Source organism: Zootermopsis nevadensis, unplaced genomic scaffold (assembly GCF_977971745.1).
Source record: "Zootermopsis nevadensis isolate Lab colony 2312 unplaced genomic scaffold, Znev_1.0 Znev_ptg000008l, whole genome shotgun sequence".
Lineage (NCBI taxonomy): Eukaryota > Metazoa > Arthropoda > Insecta > Blattodea > Termopsidae > Zootermopsis > Zootermopsis nevadensis.
The window spans coordinates 11,843,854-11,864,031 of record NW_028259140.1 but is presented as its reverse complement, the minus strand read 5'-3'; the positions used below and the strand labels follow the sequence as shown (position 1 = coordinate 11,864,031).

Genomic DNA, 20,178 nt, shown 5'->3' with positions numbered 1-20,178 from the left:
CTGATTGGTTACTCATGCTTAATTACAGTGATCATTTTCTAGTTCCAAATAATTCAGCGGTTGCACTGTGCACTAGAAGTTTTTCTACTAATTAATTCTTTTATGTACATCTGATAAAATTGCTCTTTATGCCCAACATTCACATCCTTCCTTCTTGAACAGCTTGTGGAGTCCACACGACCAAGATTCTGCATAAATGTAACAGAATCCAAATTAAGATAAAAGACTGTGCACCAAAGACAGGAAAAGCAAATTACAGTGTGACAGGCATGCCAACCCATAACCAGAGCTAAAAGCACCAAAAACTTCAAGTCACTAAATAGTTCAGATATTCTCATCTCAAAGAATTTCTTACCTGTAATCTAACTATCTGGTATCCGTAGGTGGCACTGGTTGGTATTGCTGCTACAACTGGACGTCCATTTATTACGAATCTTGGGGCATTATCATTCACATCCTTTACTCGAACAATAATTCTAACTTCATTGGGAGCTGGAATTTTGAAACCAATTTCTCATATAATCTGGGATTCAAAATAAGACAAACATGTAACTTGCATGCAGTTTATAAGGAAGTGCATTAACAATACTTAATTATTCACTAAGCAAGGAATGACAATTAGAATCTTGTGGTCAAGTACTTATACATTTCTTCAGTCCTCTAATTAGAGCCCTTCTTATTCATAAGATACCATATTTGTACATCTCTTGCCTTCAGAAAATTTTCAGATAAATGAAGAACAATGAAGCATACATTCAATTGTTTTACACAGATTATAAGGTGTGAATGCTGGTACCAGAAACCAACCTATAATTCAGTTCTTCACAATCTACTAAATTCTGAATGAATACACTGACAATTACTTTTCAAGTAAAAATTGCAATTGTTTTAAAATAACAGTTCTTAATAACTGACAAACAAATTAGTCATCATACTGTCTCTCAAATTTCTTATATTTGAATTTAATTTAATTTTCGGATAATAGAAGCACATAATAAAGGTTCAGAGCGCCAACATCTTTCAAGAAACATAAATCAGGAAAACTAGCACTGTGTCAAACCAAGGACACAGACCTAGAAATGTTTCCATTAATTTCTCACCGCTGCTTATCTTGCACTGAATGTTCACCAGTGCTAATTGTACACTACCTGACCATAGAATAATATATTGTGGGCATTCCTGGTAATTAATTCTTAGACACTGGCCAATGAATGTTCACATATCTGTTGGTTTTCCAGTACAAATCATTTTGAGTATCAATTCATTCATGACACTTTTAGTGAACACGAAGAACATAATGGTAATTCAGAATTAAAGTTTAATTAATGGAGTGCTTTGTAAAGATATACAAAATCTAATTACAAAACTTAATTTTCAATGCCTTCGAATTTTATTATTTCAAGTAGCTCTTCTTACGTACTTACTTTTCCCTTCTTCATTTCTTCCTCTTTTCTTCTCCCCCCTTCATCCTATGCCTTAATCCATTAATTTATTTCTGAAAGTGACAATTCTGCTTGTATTTTTCACAAAGGCTGTATTCTACAATCAAACTAAAGCTGGCTGTCAGTCAGTCAGTACACAGTACAGATTTCAGTAGCGTTACATCTCCATTTCAAGCACTTGAAAGGGATTAGCAAAAGAAAAATTATTAAGTTGTGCATCTGTATAACAAAAATTCAAAGGCATTGAACTTCACACTGTATAACGTAAAGAGCAATAGTTCAGTCCGCTTTTTAATTGTTCTTATTGCAAATGTGCCAGTAGCTACATACTCACCTAGGTCAGCTAATCTTCCCGCAGCAAGTGGATATAACAAAACGGGCAACACACGGCTTCTTTTTGCTACTTCGGCTTGTATCTTCAGATTATACTTTGATTGCTGCTCTCGATCCGGGCTGTGCACCATGTACAAGGTACCGTTGCTTGATGCCACTTCAAATGAATCACTACCTGGAGTTGGCACAATGCTGTACCTTAAAATTTGTCCTCTGTATGCATCTGTCACATTTAAAACCAACAACACCACGGGAACCGGCGAGTTCTCCTCAACCTCCACTTCATAGTAGCGATGAGCAAACATTGGCTGTGCAATCTCTTCTGCATCTTCTGGAACATCTATTACTCTGACAATCAGAAGAGCTGTGGAGCTTAGACTGGGGTTTCCCAGGTCTGAGGCAACTACTGTTACGTTATAAATGTTTTGAGTCTCATAATTTAATTTCCCAATGGTCATTACAGTGCCATCTTTTGAATCAATGCTAAATAAATTTATGCCATTTTGGTTTGGGTAAGGGATGTTGAAGAGTAACAGCCCATTTCCATTTCCAGGAAAGTCAGAATCATTCGCAGAAAGCTTTGTTACAACAGTACCTGGTGAACTGTTTTCAAGCACTGATACATAGTACACAGGTGTGGATATAGATGACTCTGAATGATGAAAGCCTTCACTCTGAGAAGGAATGTCTACTACTTGGTCATAATCATAAAATGATGGGGCATTATCATTTACATCCAGTATATGAATTTCAACATCAACCATGCTATGATGTTGATTATTCACTGGCCCGCTGTCTCGTGCTGTGACCTGGAAGGCGTAGGAGTCACGAAGTTCACGATCGGTCTCACCAGTCACCGTCAAAATTCCATCATTTTCAGATATTCTAAATGGAAGCACAGATACATCATCATGTTCATTTTGAAGGATGCTATAAATTATCTTTGCATTATCTCCATAGTCCCCATCTGTCGCTTCAATTCTACCGAGAAATCTCCCCGTGTAGGAACCTTCTTCCAAATCGAAATTGTACCATGATTTTTTGAAAACTGGGGCATGGTCATTAACATCTTTCACGTGAATTCTGACCGTCACATTGTCCGTCAGTCCACCACCGTCAGTTGCAGTCATATTCAAGAAGAAGTCAGTTTCTGGAAGCAAAGTCCGTACCACTAAAATTTCACCATTTTGTGACTGAACTGTAAAGTAGTTCTTTAAATAAGGTCTGTGCACTGGAATGTGAGATTCTCCTGTTAACTTGTATGTGATTGTAGCATTCACACCTGCATCTCTATCACCAGCAAGCACACGCAAAATTGGCGTTCCCACAGGAGTGCTCTCCAAGATTGAAACTACGGGAGGCAAGTGGCGATGCTGCGTAAAGTTCATTGTTGTGACAGATTCTGTAATGTGATGATCTCCACCAGCTGTACTGGTGTTTTTCTTTTGTTCCTGGGTGCTGGAAACAGTAGACTCTGTGATCTCCACATCTTGATCATGCAGTACAACCATTTGCCAGAACCTTGGCGGATTGTCATTCACATCATCAAGATGAATTGTTAGTTTCACTTCAGATTTTAAGTTACCTTGAAAAAGGAACATCAAAATTAATATCTAGTAAGGTCAATAAGGTATAAACATTTTTACACACACTTGCCAAATTACAGAACTCCTTTTGTTTTGAACAGACTAAAAATAATAGTAACAATAGTAATAGGCCACAATCTATGCATGTCATTAGTATGAAATTTCCTTTCATATATACATGCACACAATTATTAGGATTAGGAATGACTCCATCTAAGTAGATTTGATGCATAACACACACTAAATTTACTATACACGTAGCCCTCGATTTACGCCGGGGATGCGTTCCTGAACGAACCTGCTTAAAAGGAATCGGTGTAAACTGAAACTCTTTTATAATGTAAATCAATGGGAAGTCAATGACATGCGTTCCCAGCACCAAAACATTGACGAGTAATTAATGGCATTACATTTAAAGCCCTGAAATACGTAAATAAAATAAAGGGAATTTTAAAAAAATATATTTTATACACTTACAATCGGCAATGGCGTGATGAAGCAGTGTTAGTTCTCTGACGAAGTCCCTGGTTGAGGATTGTCATGTTTTTAAAGAAGGCACGTAGTGTGTCGTGATTTCTTCTTTCTTTCAAAATTTCATGATAAGGCCTCATGGATGCCATAAGGCTCCCCTTCACAGTAGCACAAGAGCAAACTCGCATAAGAAAAAGTTTGCATTTCACAAACAGCTTTTACCGATTCATCGATCTCATTGGAGCAAATTCGCATTAACTAAACATATGTAATTGCAGAGACGACTGTACTTATAATTTTTATTCAAAATCAGCGATGTAAGAATTGCGATTCAAAATCGGCGTTATTCTGAATCGGCGCAAATCGAGGGCTACCTGTACTACAAAAATATATTTGAAAATGTTGTATAAAAACATACTAATAATCCATAGGAAAGTTCTTACCCTTGTCTCTGGCCACAACTCTCAACAAGTAGACTGCTTTTTCCTCTCGATCCAGAAGCAAGCCTTTAACAAATACTCTTCCGGAAGCCTGATCCACAGTGAACAGTTCACTGCCTTCTCCATGAAGGGTGAAGATGAATTGTGCATGATGCCCAACATCTGCATCTGTAGCATGTATCAGGTGGTTGAGCGTCACTTCCGTACCTCCTGCAGAATTCTCTTCAACATGACCATCGTATGAGGAGTGTTCAAACACTGGAGCATTGTCATTCTCATCCTCAACAATGACGTTCACCTGCAGATAAAATAGTAGAGGTTCCGTACAAAGTGTCTTAAACACGAATATGATTTTATTTATGTGTGATTTATTTAATGATGCTGTAAATATACAGCAGTTTGATAGGATAATTGACAAATAGTGAATTGGAAAGGATGTGGAGGAGAGAAAATAAATATATGTCATGCATTTATTTAACTTTGATCAAATGGTAATAGGAGCTATAAACCCCACATTATGTGACCGCCAAGCGGATTAACTCTGGGGTTTAATTTTATAATAAAGAAACACACACCCAACTACATCATTTTGGATTATAGAGGTGAATGTGCCTTTCTCAGTCTGGGAGAATAACTAGTAAAAAAAAATGTCATTTTGCAAAGTCCTACCAACCTTACCACTGCATATTAATTCAGTTTATATCAGCAAGAATAAAAGAACACCTCTGCATCCTCACCTGGTACACCCCAGCGCCTCGTATCAATCCTCGACTGTTTTCCGTTATTATCGTGAGCCGGTAAATGTCTCTCTCTTCGCGATCCAGTCCGCGTTGGGTGTAAATTGTCCCGTCTTGTGACACTGCAAACCGATCAGTTACATCTTGCTGATTTGCAATAATGAAATGTAATGACTTCCAGCGGCCCACATCCGATGAATTCTGATCCTTGCTCTGGTTCAGCAACTGGCCCACTAATGCGCCAGACAGATTTTCTCGAACTCTAAATTCGATCGGTGGTCCCCTAAAACAGCGATATCAAAGGAAGTATAAATTACATGATGGTATACAAACATTATTTTAAATTGTATATCTCTTATCCATCACATAGCCATGTAGTCTAGTAGAAGTATACCAACATTTCAGAGGTTCTTACTGTATCCATCGCCCTGATGATGACAGGTTGTGAAAAATGAGAACTGTTTTCGATAAGTTCAATGATACATATACTACACATCACAGGCCAGCTGAACATTTAGCAGTCAAGAAAGTAACTTTGCTTTCAAGGGTTAGGACGTCATCAAACAGAATGTACAAAAGAAACACGAATGGTTTGTGATAGAAATGAATAAGCTTTGAGATTCTAAGGGATATATACAAATAACTTGTCATTGTATTTAGGCAAATACATGAGTACTACAACGACCATAACTCATGCAAGTGTGACCGGACTTGCTAAAAGGATTAAAAATTTGGGACGTAAACTGTCCATGGATATTTGTTAACATCTCCTGACTTATTTTACAACTAACAAAGGCCAAATTTGCTGTGGTACAGTCAGACCAAGTAAAAAAGAAATGCCTAATGATTTTTGAAGAAACTGATATTAAAATATAGTAACATAAAGACTATGTGAAGGCTGACTTGATTGAAAGACAAAGAAAACATAAACTTGCAACAAATATATATTATCTCACACCAGAAGGTTATTTCTGTGGTGAGTATTAAAACAGTATAAAGCCAACCATTATACGTAGACAAGAGTTACGTGTCAAACAGTTACTCCATTAATAGAGAGAAAGAAAGAAAAAAAACAATGCATCCAACAACCCCATCCTAACACTGTGATAAATTTAAAGAATTTGATTCAAAAACAGGTTCTCAAAGAAAGATGAAAATTCTTAAATGTTTTATAATATTCTGTTGTCTGATGAGACTATCAACAAAATTGGAAAATTCGCTAATCATCACACCAATTGTTATGGGACAGAATAAAATATTCATGGAAAAGTATCAGGTGACTGTTTGTGATGGTTTATAATAAATGCATGTACAGTCATCACCACACAAATTTAAACTTGTTCTGTTGCCCTTACTTGGTGCCAATTCCTCTTTCATCATCAACCACATGGATCGTCACATTGGTTACCAAAGTCAGGTCTTGTCCATCTGTCACAACAGCTTCAAAATCATACAAAGGCTGTTCAAACTTGGAAATTTCATCCACAACAGTGATGGTTCCCGATCGCTCCTCGACAGCAAAAGGAACTGGAACACATTACACAAATATTTGCACACGATTCGTGTAGTTTACAATTATCTTAGTTTATAACGAGTATACGAGCGTCTCTGGTAAAAGCCTGGAAATTTATTCTACCCATATAATACATGATATGTTATTTATTAACCTTTATTGTCCTTGCATCACATTCCACACATAGTCCAGCTTTTGTGTGTTGCACTAGAATACTGCTGAACTGTTTACCACAAAATGACAGTTTGGCTGGTGGCCCCATAGCATGGAGCGGTTTAAATTATCTAACCTCACATGATGAAGGTTAAATATTTTACCTATCATGTAGGTGTAGATAGTGGAAGTAGAAGAGACATGACATTTTTGGGACTCTGGTTAGCCACTAAGTTGCTACATTGAAGTAGATAATAAACGTCCATAACAGATATAGGAGACAAGATGGCAATTATTCTGGTCAACATAATGGCAGACAAATGGCCACTTTTCACAACTTTCACAATTTTTTTTAAACCTATATTATATATTCTGGAGCCACACTTTGCATATTTTCCTTTCATATTTAATTTGCTGAAAATGTCTTGTATTAGATTTATATGGCAATTGTGTAAAAACACAAATCATTTATGAAACTTCATAGGTCTGTAATGGGTGGAATACATTACCCGAAGCTTCTTCTCCTGTAATTCCAACTTCTTCACTTTCTTATGTTTTAACAATTGAGGCTCTGGTGACCAAGTCATAACAGCGTTTAGAATTTATCATCTGTGCCTCACATCATATGCATGATTCAGTCGGCCATGTGTAAAGCGGCCCATCCACATACGAGTCTGGATTGCGAGTCCGGCTCGGCTCGGGTTCCATCGAGCCAAACTCGTTTGTGGGTCGGGTGTCACGAGCCGAGTCTGCTATGCATGTGTGGTGAAATATATCCGAGCCCGGATCACGAGTCAAGCTTGCCGAGCCAGACTCGCAAGTCAGACTCGTACGTGGATGGGCCGCTTTACACTATCATACTGCCAAACAATTAACCCAGGAGTTCAAGCAGCTTGTGTAGTACAGAGTTTAAATCCCCTGCATCTTTTGATATTACTTAACCTTCAGGTTAACTGATTCCAGAAGAATGAGTTGTGATGTTATTACCATTGTTAACTGGTGTAGACAAAATGTCACCAGCATGATGTATGTTGGGTTAGGAATAGGTTCAGCTTCATTATAGTTATGAATTGTTTTATACTGTTCGTCTGTTTCACCGCATATAGCAATTAATTTTACATATATTACAGATGTTAAAATCAAGTAACCCTTACCACCATCATGATAGCTATGAAGCAGATCATATCCAACATGATTGTTACGAACAGCATCTGTCATGCGTATCTGGCCGATACTGGTTCCCACACCAACATTGCCACCAACCCAGAATTCATAAGGGGCACCAATGAAATCTGGCACTTCATCACCTTCAGCTGGAAAAACAATTGTAGTTGAAGCGTAACGTAATAAGTAAGTTTCAGAGCATATTACAGACAGTATCTTCATTTCTTCTACGCATATGTTGGATAAGGAATGAAAGATGGAACTGACTGCTATGCACACTCTTTCAAACACAATACACAGTTCTACTATCTTGTATATGTAGTATTAGACAATATTAATAAGTTATCACATTTTAGCAATAATGAAGACTCCTCACTTCAAAAAAGTATGTTTCACATGCCACTATAGCATAAAATTGTTGGGTTTATTTACTTGATAATTTTATTAATAATATTTTGTATGCATTCGTCACAGTCATCTTAAATCATTAAGAAACAAGAGTTAAACATCTAGCATCTACTAAAGACTTGCGGAAAAGCATAGCATACTTAAGTTTTCTGATAATTTAACATCTTCTTATTTATGTAGACTGCACAGGCCAAAAACAATTATGCAGCATCCAAAAAACTTAGGCCCAATTAAGCCTTTCCCATGAAAGATTTCATTATGAAATTGTCACATAGGATGTAACTTCTCAAAGCATTTGATTTATTTAAAGACTGTTACTGGATTGTAATGTGATTGTCTACAAGAAGCAGACTTATTACTTCAATAAGTACATGTGAGGAAGGTTAAGAATTTCTTAGGCCAGCTGTTGAATATAAATACTTTGAAATGTACAAACAAAAATATAACACTGAATTCTGGAAATCGAGAGATGGAAGAAGCTGAGAATTTTAAAATCATTTTTGGATTGTCCTAAGAGAAATTTTTCACAAGCACAACATAAGTCCATGATTAATAGATACAAAAAATACAAAATCATGTGAAAGATATACGTTATAAACTATAATCTGAAAATTTATTTCCACAAAAAATGGTTGTACAGGCAAAGGAGGAAAGATAGGAATCTCACTTTGAACTATTCTTTCTTTTGGTTCCTTTCTTTCTTTCTTTTTATCTTTACTGTACACAGATGTAAAATGAAAGCTCATTATGAAAGTTTTTAAGATTAAAATCTGAGGCTCTCACAGTGGTGAAGATATCAATGTTTGTCTCCAAAACACTGATATTTATCTACAAGTCCACATGGCATTACAAACCAGAAGAACAAAAATAATATAATGAACCCACTTTTTCACTCTGGCAAAACTAAGTGATCAAAGTTACACATACATCCATCTATCAGCTGCTTACTCCATATAAACAGTATTACAGTTTAAGTATGATAACATTAAACACACTTACCTCTGCTTCCTACTTTAAGTACTTCAATGGTTACAACTGCAAGCGAGTATCTCCTCTCACTTGGATTGGCAGGTTGATCCGATGCTTCAATAAACACAGCATGGCGACCCTCACTGAGAGGAGAATCAATAACCGTCACCTGACCATTCTGGGCATCCACGGCAAATGGCACTGGACTAATATTCGTGGATCCATTGCTTGGACGTTGCAGATCATATAACACCATTCCGTTTCGACCAAGGTCAGGGTCCGTAGCTTTCACCTTAAAGCAATAGCAAGACGTAAAATAATATTTTCAATTAAACTTAAGACTATTGTAGCATTCCTTTGGAAATTTAGAATATCTTACAATTTAATAACTGTTCAGTCATAGGTATGGGTCATGCCACAAACCTTCTGATGACTGCTGCATATAGGGGTTTTAAAAACTGAGTAGTATAATGTCAATATGCAATTACAACCTTTAATTACACATATTTTAACTCCCTTCTTTTTCACAACTAAGGGGCAGCTAGGTAAAAAATATAATTTTAGATGTGGTATTGATTCATATAACAATTACAAAAATGAAATTCCCCCATTTTGCCAGACAGCTGATTGCAGATGTAGCAAATGTAGTAGGCAGTAACACAATTCTGCATAATGTGCCTAGAAATAATGAAAGATAGCATAGCAACATATTTATTTGTTAACACACTCATGTTACCCAAATCCTACCTGTCCAATAATATCTCCAACTTGTGCATCACTTTCAACAGTGAATTCATACAAGTTGTTGGGTGTGAAACTTGGGTTGTTATCATTTGCATCAAGCAGTGTGACCTCTACAGCAACTGATGCTTCTGCACTACTGTTGTCTGCTTTCTTTACTATGCTAGGAACCTTCTCTTTTGCATGGACCCTCATGCCTAAAGAAGGTTGCTTCTCCCTGTCCAGCATGCTCTGATCTCTGACGGTCAACCATCCTGTCCGAGGGTCGATTATGAATGCCTGGCTGGGATCATCAAGTTGGTATGTGAACTCCCCATTGTCTCCCTGGCACAGGCAAAGAACATGGTGACATAAAATAGAAGATAGCGAACATTACTGACACCTTAAAAAACACATAAATATGAATATTACACGTTTCTTATGTGAGCTCTGACTACTTCAGTTTTTGTTTCTTCTTTTGCTAAATTTATCAAGTTTTATTATGACAATTATTGATTTCCTGACAGGTGTGACGTTGATAAAGTGCGTACTGGAGTTCATTAAGTGTCTTGACTGATATCCGCACAGCCTAATGTACAATTTAAGACACAGATCTGAAACTCACGAGAAACATATGTTCAAATATTCATTTTATAATATATGTGAAGATTACTTAGTTATGCTGTGCTTTATAAAATGTTTTAAACATCTTCTTTCAACTGACAGATCTCATTGCTCTGTTAAATTCTCACTTGGTCATCAAAGGATAACAAAATTATGTTTGAAACCAGCCACATGATGTACTTTCAGGAAGTCAATGTTGATGACTTGGTAAAAATAACCAGGTTGGAAATGCACATAATGTTCAAGCATGTAATAACAAAAACAAAAGTTAAAAAGAGAAATTCATTAACCCAGTATGGTATTCATTAATGATGCAGCTAAAACACCTCATTGAATCCTCTCCAGGAATTTTACACAGTTTAAATCACATTGATTTAGCAGAAATTAACATACTTTAAAAACATTTTCTACAATGAAACATGTTTTACTATCTAATCTGTAAGTTAATTCATAACAGAGTAGAATACGATGCAACAGAAAGGATCTCAAATCCCTCTCACTTTCCCTCCCCCAAATTTTAATTGGTAATTTGCATTTCAAATATGATTTTACTTCTAGCATCGCCATACTGAAAAATAAAAAATGAGACTGAAAAAAACTCCTTATGACATCAGAACCATACTCAGTAACATTTGCTCTGTGTTAAGATGGCTGAAGGATTCCTCTGTCATCTGGTATAAAGTCACTGCTACTGCTTTCTTTGTAATTATCGTAAGAGTGTTTATGTAGAACCACGATTGTAACTCATGCGTGACTATTTATTTTATGTTTGAGAATATTTTCATTCTTTGCTGTTACTAGTATGTTTGTATCAAATGCAAATAAAATCATCTTTGTTTCTTGACTGTTTACTGGAAGGTCATTCACATATAACAGATATAAATCAGCCCAAGAACTGAACTCTGGGAAACACCACGTCTTATTTCTGTTGAGGCCAAAACACTTTCTCCGCACCTTAAATTTCTACTATTATACTATCAACAATTTACTTCAACTGTGACAGATATGATTCGAAAGAGTTCAAATTGTTGGAATTTAGTTTAGAAAGCAGGATTCCACAATTTCTAACATCGTGCGCAAAAGTTAAATTAAAGAATAATCTAATTCAATCAGCTTTCTTCAGTGTACTCCCACACACTCTCATACAATGACAATTAACTGAAATTCTTATAAACACATTTACAATTTCTAGTTAACAGTTTCAATGAATTCCATTTTAACAAAGCTTAACTTGTCTTACCTGATCTTTATCTTGAGCCATGACCTGGAGAACACTAAATCCATTAGGAAGATTTTCTACGATGCTGATGTTATAGAGGTCAACCTCAAACTCTGGTAAATTATCATTGAGATCCATTAACTCAACCTCCACCCTGGTAAGTCCCGTCTTCAGAGGGTTGTCAGCTTGAGAAGCTTGGAGTTGGAGAACAAATGTATTTCCTGGCAGTGTTCTCTCCATGTCCAAATCCAATTCCTGGTCCAGGAACAATGAGCCGTTGAGTCCGTCAACGGCAAACAGATGTCGATCATTGCCAGATATGATGTCGTAGTGAATGGGTGCGTCTATTGCTAGATCCTGATCATACGCAAATATATGAGGATTGAATATCAGCTCCTGGTGGATTTTCTTACCCTGCAATGAGAGAGAAGGAACTAGAAAACAGCTGTGACTATTTCATCCTATAATTATGAAACCTGATTTATCATCCTGTCTTATTGCAGTTGGTGCTACATGATGCGAGTGGTGCATATGATATAAAAATGTCACCAATTTCCTTTATCACAATATTTCTGTTGCAATATTCAGATACACAGCTGTTTCTTGCAGTACGACATTTCTACTCACAGACAGAGGATAGAATTCAGTGACTTGTGTTCTGTAAACATCTTGAGAGAACTTTGGGCTGAGATCATCGTTGTCGAGAACCGATACTAGGACATTTGTAGTAGAGTTTCTTGGCGGGGAACCTCGGTCCTGAGGACAGAAAAACAACACATTCACTATCAATATTGATTTAACTTTGTCTCCACTTAAGCTGGCACCTAAATGAAGTAAGATGTAGGTGCCACAAATTACCAACTTCCACATTACTGAAGACGAACTAGGGTAACAATAAGGAAATATAGTATAATATTATTATTTGTAGATTATAGATAGTACTGAGTTGGGTGTGATATGATGATGTTATTGACAGGAAATGCAGTTATTTAATAATTATTAAATACAAATATTATATTCATAAACTTTCATGGATTTTACAATATATGAGTAAGTAGAGATGGGTATAAAAATTACCGATGCCATGAGTGTCAACGTAAACTCCCGGTCGCCTGCGTCATAGTCCAGTGGGCGTCTGAGCACCAGAACTGCCCGATGACTGCTCTCCATAGCAAACTTTCCTTTTTCATTTCCATCAACAATTGAGTACTGGACATCAGAATTCGGAGTGTTTCGCTTATCACTGTCAACTGCGTGAATTCCTCGGAAGACAGTCAGACCTACAATACCAAGTTAAAGGAGATTAATCATTTGCAGTAAACTATGTATATGAAAATCAGAAATTTTAAGAGTACTGATTATGTGTCAGTATCTTAATATCAACAAATTTAAGTCATGAGCATCTTTAAGAAAACTTTTCACTTTACTTACGTAAGAAAGAACCAGCATCAGCAGACCAGAAGAACAGTACAATGTAAAAGCGTACGTTTTTGTACAATAACCAGGACTTTGATTTATGGAGCAACATATATTAATCCAGGAAACAGCCATTTTTAATAACGTAAAATACATCCATCTTGTGTTTTTAAACAAAGAAAGGACTGTGTAATCACCAGTTGCATTACAATATTTTGCCTGCTCACACTGCCAGAAAATTGCAACTTATATTAATTCATACTTTCACATTTATACAACTTAATCAATGCTATTGATTGATTACTTTAGGTTAGGTTAGGTTAGGTTAGGTTAGGTAAGGTAAGGTTAGGTTAGGTTAGGTTAGGTTAGGTTAGGTAAAGACTGGGAAGTAAAATCTCACCTCCACATGTCCAAAAACAAAATACGGAAACAATCCTCAGCGTTAAATGACACTTACCAGTCGGTGTTAACTCATCCACTGTAACGTGATATGGCGCATTGATGAACTGAGGTGCGTGGTCATTTACGTCCTCAACATAAACTGTCACAGACAGGTAAGACGAAATCTGAAAGTGTTTTAAACAAATTACATATCTGTATGTTCAGTTTAAACAGTAGCAAGTGTTTAAATCTTATACGAAAATTATGTTAGGTCTTCTTACAAAATAAAACTCTGACTGATTCAGTGTGAACATGGCAAATTGTTGGTAAGCGCTACTTGCATGTTCATGTTTATTCCATTTACAAAGGTGAAAATTATATGACTTTTTTGGGCGTTATCACACAAACAAGTATCTTGACTTCCAAACTAGGAGAGAAACAAGAAATGTGTGTAGACCATTGTCATTAAACGACTGAGAGTGTTTTATGTGTGCGTGCATGCTATTCACATTACAAGGCTTCTTGGTAAGTGACATACAGTTTATGTTCTGTTCATTTCCCTTCTATATTTTTAATTTAGTGTTAAAGTACATCACATAAACAGTTCACATGAGTAAACTAGCAGAGTTTCTGCGTAAATTCCCCAAATGCTTAAATTTCATGTCGATCTTGATCACCTGAAAGCTTACCACATGCTTGATAATTATTATCGTTATTATCCCTAAATCCAACATCTACACAAAGACTCGAACCCAGGGCATTTTTGGGTTTGTGACCTTGGTTCATGCAATCATTTCGCAGAAACAATTTTGTTTCTTGCGGAAATATTCTATGATGATTAGTTTCTGAGTAAATGAGACCACATTCACCGGGACTCGAACCGAGGAAAGTTCTTCCCGTTGTGGGCCTTGTTCCTGCGGTCGCCGAAACAAACAGCCGCCCTTTCAATGCTCTTGGTTTCAGAGATACAGAAATCGTTCTCACCGACACTCAAAACCAGGCCACTTTTACGAAGTTTTGACCTCCACGTGTCCTCTTCCTAGTCTCAAGGGATACGAATGCCAAGTTTGGTGCAAATCGGTACATCAGTTCTCAAGCTATAAGCGGACGAACATAACACCCACAATTTAAACTTTATGTCTGAGATGATAATGTTGCGTCATATTGTGTTGAATATATACTTGTTCAATTTTATCAGTCTAATCACAATAAAATATTATTATTAAATATTAAAATATTATTACAATTAACATTTAAATATTTAAAATATATTAAAATGATGCTCTCTATCGAAATGTTCGATTTACATTAGAGCATCATCTTTTACACTACATGTTTCAGTTCTACACCTGAAGATGGTTCATTTAGAACTGAAACATGTAGTGTAAAAGATGATGCTCTAATGTAAATCGAACATTTCGATAGAGAGCATCATTTTAATATATTTTAAATATTTAAATGTTAATTGTAATAATATTTTAATATTTAATAATAATATTTTATGTCTGAGGTGACAAAAGATAAGATTTTAAAACTACGCCGCACGCAAATAACACGCACGCACAGACACACACACTATCAATACAAGTAATCCGATGAATCTATTCCAACGATACATCGAAAGCGTACAGAACGTAAGTGACATTTCTTTTTTTTTCCCTTCATCAAGTCTCTGATACAAAACCAACCAAAAGGGATGCAGCTCAAGCCCCACCTTGTTTGCCTTCTGTCGCCTGCAGAGCGAAGCCCAGAGTTAGAAGCTTACCGTGTCTTCGCCATCACTGTAGTCACAAACCAGTCGGAACTTGAGCACGTTCTGAGGACTCTCGCTGTCCACCAGTTCCTCCAGACTCTGGGCTAGTATCACCGACACCACCTGGCTGTTCACATCCCGGTACGTAAAGTATTCAACATCCTCCACCTGCGATAAACGAAGATTTAAAAGCGACAGGAATTCTACTTGTTTCTCGCCATCACAGAATTCATTTCTCGATGTCTGTAAACGATAAATCGACTCTTATCAGTGTTGTGCGTCTTACTATCACGTATCGATCTCGTAGACATTTTTACTGCTAACTTCAGCCGGAAGTACTGTTGATCCATGTGCAGAGTGGGACAGCGTTCGTTCATTACTTGTAAGGATACACTAGCCGACTGCAGTTTACACAAATGCATTCAAATTAATATGATCTGAAAGGCAGGTGTTCGACATTATTGAGAGACATTGTAAGAAAGTTCCTTCCCAAAAACAGCAGTCGTCAGATGTCATCCATGAAGATGGATGCACTGACGTAGAAATTTACTACTCGGCAGTCGATAACACTTTACGGTGCGTTCGAACATCGAATAATTATTTCCAGCTATGGTAACATTTTTTGGCCAGCCAGTTCGCCCGATCTTGTCGGCTTGTGGTTTCTTTTTACGGAGCTCCTTAAAAAGCAAACTTTTTCAGACTTAAATAATCTCAAGCAGAAAAATTTCTGAAGAGATTAGTGCCACATCACCAGTCATGTTGATGGGCGACATGTGAAGGGTGTTATTTTTAAGAACTAACCTTCCCATAATGCACCTCAACACGTCTCTTTCATCCAATTCAAGCTGAATAAACTGTGGTTGACTAGTGTGTCTTTAAGAATGATAAGTGAACGCTGCCCCACTATTTATCTGCTAAAATATTTAAACACTTGACATAAATTAACCTCGATAATCATAAATTTAATTCAAAACGTGTATCATATTTTGACAACATGCCTATTGGCATTATTTTAAGAAATTTAAATAGAGGTAAGTCACTGTGTAATATCACTTCAAATCGATCTTGCATAAACCGTACAAAAGTTGTCAGGAAATTAAATTTCGGTTTGTGCTGCTCAACTACAGTTCCTACTTTACTGACACCCAAAATACTTTTCTCCTAAATGACTCATCGTGCACATGCCTGACTGCCGCAAACATCACGGTCATGTGCACTTTACCTACGAATTATGCAGTGTTTAAATTAGTAATTTGTTCACTGAATGAAATAAGAAAAAGAGCCGAATAATCTGTATTATATAGGTCCAGAACCAAGTTTGATATTTGCATGTGTCTGTTCACTTGACGTCCTAGAAGGCAGTACGTAATCTCGGCACTTACACTAATGAGAAGCAATTATAATACCACCACATGCCAACGACATCGAAATGCAGCCTAATCGCATTTTTCCGGTCTACTTGGCGTTTAACTAACACTGCGTTCCGCTGTAATAACAGATCAGCCGCAGAAACTTAGTGCAATGACTGGAGATTTCACCAAACTACTTCGCTATTATGAAGTAATGTTATAAGGGAAAGTTTTCTCAGATAAAGTTCTTTTTTCTTTTTTTACATTTGGTGGCCATCTTGCTGACTGCATCTGTACACTCACTTAGTACGAGATCACTCAGTCTTGCGGGCGTGTTGAGTGTCATCTGGTGGCAAGAACAACACATTTTACTTTTCGTTCAAAATGATGACATTGAAACAACTTTCTACTGTTCGACATTGTGTATTATATTACGCCTGTTCAATGACACAAACTGCAGCAACAGAATTTCTTTCTTTTTCCCACGGATTACGATTCCTATTCTGACACAGACTCAATTAGAAGACAACTCCTTAGATGGGGGATCGGCTCAGCTCATGCCTACGTCTATTTAAACAAAACACTAGACACAGGAAGCGCCACGAAAAGTCTGATGGCCCCTGAAGCCACTCCACCCGCCTCTCTCACGTTATCAGACGTATTTCTAAGGGGTTTCCTCATCAAAGTTCTGCTTGCAAAGTCCGTTGTCAATAAATTCCGAACCGGTTCACTGCAACATAATAAATGCTGCTATCCAAATCATTTCAGGTAACATTTATAAATTACAGTTCCTCGTTCTCATTTATGGTATTCGCTCAAAATCAACAACTGTTCTCACGGAGCGCCCAGGGAGACCGCTCAGAAACTCAGTCACTGGTCAGCCCAACGCTTACCTTGTCAACGGGTTGGAGACTGAGATTTCGTCGAGGGTGGACCTCGATCTGGAGAACTTCGCCCCCTACAGGCACATTTTCAGGTACACGAACAAACCTGAGGTACTCGCCCGCAGGGTAGAACTGGCAGCCTGCAGGAACAAACAGCAACCAAGTAGCATTGTGCACGTGTCACAGACAAATCGAAGAATTATCTATTGTAATAATTCCCATTTTTGTCCATGACGTCACTTCCTCAAAGCTCGTACTGCATAACTCATAAACTTTTTATTTTTTATTTGGTATACGTCTTTTGCGGAAATTGTGTTTGTTTATGAAGCGACACCTTTCACGTGCAAAGGTTTATACAGTTTCCAGTATAAACGAAGAGTACTTAAAGATTTGCGAGATGACCGTGGCCTGTTTTACGGCACTGTTCCGGAATTCGTTCGTAGTGACTGACGCAAACCTCGAGCAGGATATCTGGTGACCAGGCTGACGTCACGACTGGGTACCGCTGCTCCCAGAACAAATTATCATGTATTAATTAACACGACGTTATGGATCGTTTATTTGAAACAGTTCGATTGGTCAGTAAAATGAAGAGTGTTTACGTACCCCCTGAAACTACAAAATTCGTAGATTCATCTGCAGTTCAACACCCATCATGTTTTGGACGTTACCGTAAGCTGGATAATATTACTGCAAAATATAGTCTCCTAAACGTCGGTTTCTTAGTTCCCCACGGCTGATAGCCCGAGAGAATGTTATAACGTTTAGTCTCAGTGGCTTGTAACAACTTCGTTCTGTCTGCAACTTCACTTGGAAGTGATCGCTGTTCGTGAAGCTTCTTCAAACAAATAGCCCGTCGACTCTTTGCGATCTGAAAGTCTCAGAGTCTGAGAGTCTTTATTTATTCCTATGCATAACAATTGCCTGCACATTAAAATGGAATTGTAGCGTCCAATGAAACGTTAGAGGACAATTTTGAGGAATTATGATGAGAAGCAGTAGTGCCCTATTTTCAAGTACGACCTCGGAAATACCCTAGCACATATTCCAACCAGAGCAGTCGGTCTCCGAACCGACGCCTCATTAGTACGAAGTACCACGTGATGGCATCTGTGCCGCCGTGTTGCATCATCCGGCGAGTAAAGTGAAGAATTCCATCACGAGGGGGCAGTCCAGTAGCGAACGGTAAGGACAAACAGCAAGTTGAATAAAGGCGACAACCTGAGTGTTCGTATTCTGAACGTAAATAACCCAGCGGAACTATCCTTCTAGATAGGCTGATAGTGGCTCAGCTGATCAGAAAATTTCGAGTGTTTTATGGGACCGAAGTGCCGGCCTTTAAAATCCATTTTAACAGTACAATTATTTCTACGTCTAGATCTCCCAAGTTGTCTACTTCCTTCAGGTGTTCCGACCAAAACTTTTTACGCATTTTTCTTCGTCCCCTTGGTGTCATATCTCCTCCCCCTTATTCTTTAATCCTGACAACATTAAGGGAGTAAATGGTTTGAATTCGGGCCTTGACAGAAGATATCGTGTTGAGAGTTTCCTCAGTCTCTCTAGGTAAAATGTCGGGAAGACACTATACCTTCAAATGACCCATAAGCCTCCTTCTAAATCCTTACCTGTCCACCATTCATCACCATCTTCCAGTCTCAATCTAAGCCACATGCCTGTAACATCTACAACATAAACAGGGAATGTGAAAAAGTCAAAGAATGTACCTAACCGCAAGACGAGACAGCACTGCGAAAAATAAAAGTAACGAAGTTTGGGAACTGAAGCGGAGACAATTTTTGCTCGGGCCGGCATTGTATTAGCCGATCCTTCGACCCTCTGTTAAATACCAGATTTCTTTCGTTTACGTAGTAGGCCTATAGGGTTATGTCATACTCAAGAATCGTGGTTCGGCTGAAACGCGTCAGTACTCCAGCGTGTTTCGTAATGTTTCAAGTTCTCGTGTTTTAATATCACACAACGAAAATAAACTTCGAAAATGGGACTTACAATCACCTGCAAATATCTTGCGGACCACAGACTGATAACTAATAAGATACCAGCCCCTGGCACACGCCCTACAAGAAACGAGGGGATAAAACTTTGCAGATTTCAGTTAACATATTGGAAGAGAAAGTTCCATAACATAAAAATAACACCTTACATTGCATTACATGCAATTGCATACACGGTCAGGTTTCACGAAAACACCATAAATCACACAACTGTCAATTCCGTTGCTTCGTGCATTATCTCATCTTAAAAAATATCTATAGCCGACTCTGAAGTCAAAGGCCACGCTCGACCTAAAATGTAACGACTGTTAATAACATGGCTTAGCGGTCAAGCGCGCCATAATGTAGACATACCCGCATAACGCTCATGAAGGACAAGTTGCCGCTACGACACGGCGAACATTCGTGTACCGAGTCCTGCCAAGACTGCAGTCGAAGTGCAGCTCCAGGGGACGACTGAGTTAATGGCGACTGGGCACATCATGGCCAGTGTTAGAAGTTTGAAGAACCAGAATCAATATCTACTATTAACAGAATACAGAACCAGTCCTTTTGTTCTGTAAGATTTTCCATCACATACCCACGTCGATCTAGCTATATCAGA

The 20,178-nt window shown here is 37.7% G+C and overlaps 1 protein-coding gene across 3 annotated transcripts in view; it reads right to left on the bottom strand.

Annotated features, from left to right (window-relative positions):
- Positions 1 to 20,178, bottom strand: part of Cad89D (cadherin 89D) — a 90,984-nt gene that overhangs the window by 12,249 nt on the left and 58,557 nt on the right. For all 3 annotated transcript variants that reach the window (XM_022084979.2, XM_022084981.2, XM_022084982.2), the window contains exons 4-17: positions 17,572 to 17,702; positions 15,342 to 15,497; positions 13,653 to 13,761; positions 12,857 to 13,059; positions 12,407 to 12,535; positions 11,801 to 12,193; positions 9,964 to 10,281; positions 9,247 to 9,508; positions 7,830 to 7,988; positions 6,365 to 6,536; positions 5,010 to 5,292; positions 4,276 to 4,570; positions 1,777 to 3,360; positions 356 to 492 (exon numbers count right to left, since the gene is read on the bottom strand). In XM_022084979.2, the coding sequence (XP_021940671.2) occupies positions 356 to 492; positions 1,777 to 3,360; positions 4,276 to 4,570; positions 5,010 to 5,292; positions 6,365 to 6,536; positions 7,830 to 7,988; positions 9,247 to 9,508; positions 9,964 to 10,281; positions 11,801 to 12,193; positions 12,407 to 12,535; positions 12,857 to 13,059; positions 13,653 to 13,761; positions 15,342 to 15,497; positions 17,572 to 17,702 (4,331 nt within the window). The remainder of the gene's footprint in view (positions 1 to 355; positions 493 to 1,776; positions 3,361 to 4,275; positions 4,571 to 5,009; positions 5,293 to 6,364; positions 6,537 to 7,829; positions 7,989 to 9,246; positions 9,509 to 9,963; positions 10,282 to 11,800; positions 12,194 to 12,406; positions 12,536 to 12,856; positions 13,060 to 13,652; positions 13,762 to 15,341; positions 15,498 to 17,571; positions 17,703 to 20,178) is intronic.